The sequence below is a fragment of the Anopheles ziemanni genome, chromosome 2, assembly GCF_943734765.1.
Source record: "Anopheles ziemanni chromosome 2, idAnoZiCoDA_A2_x.2, whole genome shotgun sequence".
NCBI classification, from domain to species: Eukaryota; Metazoa; Arthropoda; class Insecta; order Diptera; family Culicidae; genus Anopheles; species Anopheles ziemanni.
This window is the reverse complement of record NC_080705.1, coordinates 17,939,102-17,945,698: the sequence shown is the minus strand read 5'-3', so window position 1 is coordinate 17,945,698 and position 6,597 is coordinate 17,939,102. Positions and strand designations below refer to the sequence as shown.

The 6,597-nt window shown below is 48.7% G+C and overlaps 1 protein-coding gene across 1 annotated transcript; it reads right to left on the bottom strand.

The window, feature by feature from the left end:
• Positions 1-418: 418 nt before the first annotated feature.
• LOC131281803 (protein drumstick) lies at positions 419-3,275 on the bottom strand. Its single transcript, XM_058311156.1, has 2 exons — positions 3,055-3,275; positions 419-443 (listed from the first exon to the last, which is right to left on the bottom strand). The coding sequence occupies exons 1-2, from the start codon at positions 3,273-3,275 to the stop codon at positions 419-421; spliced, it is 246 nt and encodes an 81-aa protein (XP_058167139.1).
• Positions 3,276-6,597: the final 3,322 nt, after the last annotated feature.

Sequence of the window (6,597 nt, the reverse complement as noted above, 5' to 3'; positions counted from 1 at the left end):
CGCGGTGCACACACACACACACACACCGACCAACGGGGGTTTTCCCGACGCGGCGGGGTCGGGCTTGGCTCACATCTCGTTACTTTTCACTAGTGCAAGTAGTTCAGTTTGGTTGTTTGCTCTGGAGTTTGTGTGAAGCTATACTCTAAGCGCCCGACGGTCTATCTATCACGACGGTGTATTTGTTGTTGTTGTTTTTTTTTTGTTTTAATTTATATAGTTGTTGTTTGTTTCTGTTCTATTCTCCATCACCCAAGTATTGTTTTTAGAAGTTGTTTATGTTGGTTGATTGGTTGGTGGTTGGGTTTTCCTTACTCGAGTTTTAAGGTGTGTTCGTGTATAAGTATGTGTTTTGTTGTTTTTTTTTGCAAGTAAATGAGTGTGTATCGAGAAAGTTGGGTTTGTGTCAAAGGTGTGCTTACCGCCAAATACATTGACTGCATCTGTGGGATAGAAAGAAAAAAGAGGAAAAATAATGTAAAAATTAAGAAATTAACTCAAAATAAGAAAATAATTCTCTCAAATTCTGCAGATGATGAAAAAATGGAATGGAAAAGCTTCACAAGCATCGTCAAAGGAGCGAAATATAACGCCTCAAAATCGTCTCCTAATCCAAACACCAGAATAACAGCATACCCATCACACCAATTATTTTATCTCTAGTGACCAACGAGCGATCAAGTTACCGACAGCGATAGGGTGATTCAAACACGACTAGGAAGAAACAACCCCGAGGGTAAAAAAAAGGCGAACAGCAGAGTGGACCGCCGGCACAGCGCGGTAGATCGAGTGTCGACAATCGGGCGCGATCAAGAAGCGTGAGAAAAGATCCATTTTCGTTGCTTCGAGGGCCAACTCGAGCCATTTTCCCGCACACGCGCCCAACCATTTCCCTGTTAAGACTAAGGCGCGCAAAGATTGTGGGAAATGCTATTTCGCTCGACAAATAAGAGAGGAGAAAACAAAAGATCACTTTGCAGACAACCCATCCAAGTAACCTAGAACCAAGAAGCGGATGACTGTATTGTGACATCGGTTCGCAGTTTGGAAACACAACCAGTTTCCGATAAAACGATTCTTCTGAGGCAATAGACCGAGAGACGAGAGCGAGAAATAAAACAAGCGCACAATCATAAACCTTTTGGGACCAGCGAGCCCAAGGTTCGAGAAGAATGAAATTGTCGTATGTTAATCGCGTCCGGAATAGACGAAACAACGAGACAAGAGGAGGGGAAAAAAGACGAAAAACAAAACAAACTAACAGCTAATACCTGTGACACCCGATCCGCTCGGTCGTAACTTATCAACGGTGCGTTTTATTACTCTATTTCGAGTCAAACGCTGTTTGCTGGTAGTCATCCCTTAAGACTAGGCTACGACAACAGTCGTCAAAGATCGTCACTCGATCCGCGCGAACTTCATAGCCGTCACCAGCTGCGACCAGCTAGGCTTAATGAATGAATATTAAATGAATGAACCCGTTGACCCGACGACAACGGGACAAACGCCAAACGAAGAACGACCGACGGAGGTTCGGCGGTGATGCATCCAGCTGTAGGATGATTTGTTTTTCACACTCATCACAGCTCGTCAACCGTTCGCCAGAGCAAACTAATTGCAGGCCGTTCAATCGCAATCGGGTCCGAAAGAGGTGTCAAAAGCGTCAAAGGTCTTCCTCCAGCGAGGGCTCCGTCGCGATGTTCAAATATTAACCTCAAACAAACGCTCACCGACAAGTGCCCAGGGCGAGGTAATGATGTGTATAAGGTCATAAAGTCTGGGCCGCTGATAACGCTGGCCCGGCCGGGGTCGGCTCGTTTCACACCACCACACACCACTCTCGGTGCGACACTTGTAAGATAACGTTTCGGGTTGGGGGATTTTGCGGTTTCTAGTCTCGGGCTCGGGCTTTGATGTTTACCGCTTCGTGCGATCTGTCAAAGTCCCGCGGTCTGCCGTCACCGGAAGAGCTTGGGAATGCGAAAGGAAAAAAAAGGGCCCCACAATGCAATGGACCAAACAAAATAAAACCCATACCGACTGATAACGAATCGGGCCGACGGTTGGTGGTTTCTGCAATTCTGGGTGCAATTTCCCAACCAATCAGCGGCACCGCAACGGGCCCCGATTTCCATTGGTTTTGTTTGTTTGCTGCGCAAAAGGTTGCCCGGATCACCGCCGCCGAGTGATAAGTATCGGCGTGTATCTTTCCCATTCATGCAGCGGCACGTCGACAGATCGACAAAGATACACCGGGATCGAGTGACTCCTCGCGGCGAAGACGGCGATACACCGAGAGGATGTGTATATTTTCCAAATAATCCGTACAACAACGTCAATATTGACCGGGCACAAACAAGCCCTACGCTGCACCGCACCGGGCCTTTGGAGAGAAAAGAAAAGACGGGACTGGGAAAAGTGGAAAAATCCAAGCCGAAGAGTGGGGGAGAGAGGAGGGAAAACAAACAAAACACCCAAAATGCCAAACGCATAAACAAACTGACGCGCGGGTACGTGGAATCGGGCGATATTGAGACCACTTTCTTGAAGGAAGAATGCGGACCCTCGCTAGTCGCGTGCAGTCTTTGAGCTGTGTTGTTTACACACTGGGGACCAAAGAAAAAACCCCGAACGATCGAAGTGCACACAACGATTAGTTTAGGGCCGAGAATTGCTTGAGAAGTCGATAAGAACTGAAGAGGGTCCTGCTATAGGCGAGGTTCTACTTGAACTCATCAGAATTGGGTTGATGATGACGGTTCGATCAACGCCGACACTTTGAGTCTATATATCCGAAGATACAGTTCCAGTAACTACTGGAAATAGAACCACATGTCATCGTTCAAGTTCTTCGCGAGAGGCTTCTGCATTGGGAGATTGGAATTCCTAAACTCTCGAACTTCAGATATTATTGTGAATCAGGGATCTGATCTTGAAGAAGTTAGTCATTGATCCGATGATCCGCTTCATTTCCAAGAATAACACCGACCCACTCCGAGGAGTCACGGTTGACTCACCGGTAGAAAATGAAATCCTCACGATGTTGGGGCTTACCTGTGCGAGCGTAGGTTATCCTGCCGCTTGAAGTACTTGCCGCAGACCTCGCAGGAAAACGTCACCTCCGGGCTCTTGTGCGTGCGCTCGTGGATCATCAGGTTGTACGGTTTGGTGAAGCGCCGCTGGCAGTACTTGCAGACGAATTCGCACTTTGGTCGCATCTTGCGACGGAAGTCGGCCCTACGGTCGTCGTTGTCAATACGCATTACCGCGAACATGGTGCCGTGTTTTGCTGCGGGAGTGGCTGCGGGGTTTGGGGGGTGATTGAGTGTGCGGGGGGATCGGTGCTGCTCACCGAGGCGCCGTGCTCCGTCTTCCGTGCTGCTCCCGTGCTCTGTCCCGTGTCGAGGGCTGACGCGTTACCGAGCTACCACCACAGCTTCCAAGCACTCTGCTGACACGCTGTCTCCGATGTCGCTGCGTCCCTCGGGAAAGGAAGCGACGGCGAACTCTGGAACGCGCGGAGTGGCTTGCCGTATCGCGCTACGTGCCGGCCTTGATGTCGCACTCGGACTCCTCGGGCAATTGTTGTCCGACAGCTACCACCACCACAGGCTGCTTGATGAGTAATGTACCGACACCTCGTTGCTGGCTGCTACTGCTAAAAATGGGCATAGGAGAGAAGTAGATGTTAGCCAACGTTGCCCGATGAAATTAAACACACGCACACACGCTCATTATAATTTATCAACAAAAGGAGAACAATCGGGTACCGTCGGCAACGAATTGTCACGCCAGTTTATCTAAATTGCGGCAAAAATCACCCACTTTGCCAGCCGCCAGCCGCCGACCAGCGACACGTCGAAGCGGCCGGTAAACAACGCGCCTAATAAATTTATACGATATTCGCAGCCGCAATCCCAGACTGACGCTTGCGCCCGATCCGTTCGGAGGTGAGTGTGTGAATAGTTCGTGACAACAAGCGGTTGCGACCGATCGCCCACCTCTCTCTGCGGACACGCGGAACTCGCGGATGAAATATACATTTAACTGCCAGCTAGGTCGGTTGAGCTGGTGAGCTGTTTGGGATTTTTTTTCGTTTTAGTTGTTCCCTCACGTAACCCCCCCAGACCGAACGCGAGCTTTCGAGGGGATGATCGTTAAAGCGATCTGCTTTTGAAAGGGAAGATTTACAAACTCCCGGCGCTTCACACAGCTCAATCGCGGCGATGACTAAGTGTGCGCGGGCATAATTTATTGACCCACCAAGCGATCGGTGTGTTCGCTTTCACCACCGTGACATGTATCCCCCCGGGTACAGTGGCTCGGGGACTGGTCATTTGGTTTGACGTTTCATAACACGAAATTCCAAAATCTCCTTTTAGTATCATAGAAATGTAATATGAAGAAAAAATACTGAGTATTAGTCACTTTAATGCACGAACATATTCTTAAAAAGCAGTACCAACTTAGAAATAGTATTTTTGAGACCTTTCCGAAATATTTGCTTAAGACATCGTTTGAAAGACAATATCATTGAAAAACGAAATGCTAAGAGAAAAACCTGGTAAAAGAGCAATTCCCTTCGTGAACTTGCGATTTTAAAATAGTCAGGGAAATATCAGTATTATCGGATTCAATTGTAGCGAAAGGTATTTCTGTTTATTATGTAATTCTAAAAAGAGTTAAATACTTCATGATTACATAAAGGAATCACAGTATATACAATAAAATTTAATATTTATAACTTCATAAACCAGAAATCATGTTAATTTAATAGAACCAAAAACTCTGCGACTAATGTAGATGCCCAGACATCCCCTCCGATTTTGCCACTGTGCCTCTAGTAGGCCATGAATCAACCCCAAGATGAATTCGGTTATGTTTCAGGTGGCCATTTTAAGGCTGTGCAGAAAAGTGCATCACAGCTAGAGGAACCCTTACACCTCCCCTCTAGCTACCTGCAGCTTCAACCTGGCGAAGCCATTAGTAGTGGCCCGATTTCTTCTTCTTCTTCTTCTTGGCGTAACGACCTCTTGGTCATGCCTGCCCGTTAAGGGCTTACGAGACTTGTTTCCCTGTTGTACGTGGATAGTCAGTCCTCTCGTACAGGGGAGGGTCCGGTCTCGGTTGGGATTCGAACCCACGCCGTCGAGGTGGTGAGCCCCGGCGCTCATGGGCCGATTTTCTAACCGGCGCTACCGCTCGGCTGTCGCGGACCCCCCGATTAATAGGTGATATAAAACAAACCACCGGCATGACCTCCACCGGAGGGAAGACGGCCGTGAGTAACGTTCGCGGAAGCGTAACTTCTGGCGCGATAAAACACCCTTAATTACAGCCCGCCGGGGAGAACCGGAGAAAAACGGCGAACGACGAACGCAGACTACTTTGTCCGGCTACCACTTGGCTTTTATGGCTGAACATTTCGGGCTGTCAGGAAGGTGTTGTGCGCGTGTGTGTGTTTGAAATTGACGCAGATTTCATTTTTCTTCTCAAGAGACTACATACATCAGAAGCCAACGGAGGTTGGTTGATCATTTCGGACTTATCTGGCTCCCGTACGAAGGTTGTTCGGTACGGTGGACCACTTTAACCACCGAAGCAAGCACCTCTAAAACCCACCGCACCGATTTACGACCGCCGGAGATGTCTTATCGCGGGGGAAATAACCCACCCCCGGATCTCCGGATCGATCTCGGATGTGCGCCATTAGCATAAGTTGACACGGCTGCCGGGTGATGCTCCCGGTGTGCGCCGAGCTAATGGCCAACGTCGGCGGCTCGGGCGACTTTTAATCGATATTGGCGCCGTTTATGACGCGATGTGGCGTTCGGTGTCCACGCACAGGGCGACCCCGCATTCGGGCAAATTAGTGATCGTAAACATTGCCGTGTGTGTGTGTGTGTGCGGGGGCTGAGCACACCCCCTCCCTAATTGGGCGTGAACCCTCCACTCGGTTTGACAAGTTGCGGGGGCTCCCGACGGCTACACGGGGACTGGTTTGACACCCGCGCGGCAACGCGAGAAGAAGCAGTGACCCTTCGGAAGCCTTCAGACTGGATGTAAATTGGGTACTAATTGCGGAACTGCCATCAAATGGGTTTCGTTTTACAATTTCAAATCAACCATCGTTAGGTGGAAGTTATTCTTCACCCAAAAGAAGTTAAATGCGTAACTCTTTGCGGTCCCCTGTGAAGAACCTCTTCCATTTGTGTGTGTAAAGGTCTTAGGAACCCGTTTTCAAAGACGTTAGGTAGCCGGATTTGTTTAAACGACTTCCTTTCCGATTGTGAAATATATTGGTTCCCTTTGTGTACCTTGGGAAATACACATAACTTTATTTTTAATTCGAACCGAATGCAGCTAACAAAAATTTCCAAACACCGTTCTCAACCGTTTTTGCAACGAAATGAGCCTCCCCGGGGCCCAGCCTTTACCCAGATATAATTGATTCAACATCGGGGCAGATAAATAAAATCCGTCCCGTCCCAGTGGGAGCTTGTAAAAAGGAGGCTGCTGCTGTTGCTGCTGAACACCGATTCGGTATCCTGTCAGATGGGGCTACCGGAATGGAGGCGCGTGATACTTCAATTGGCC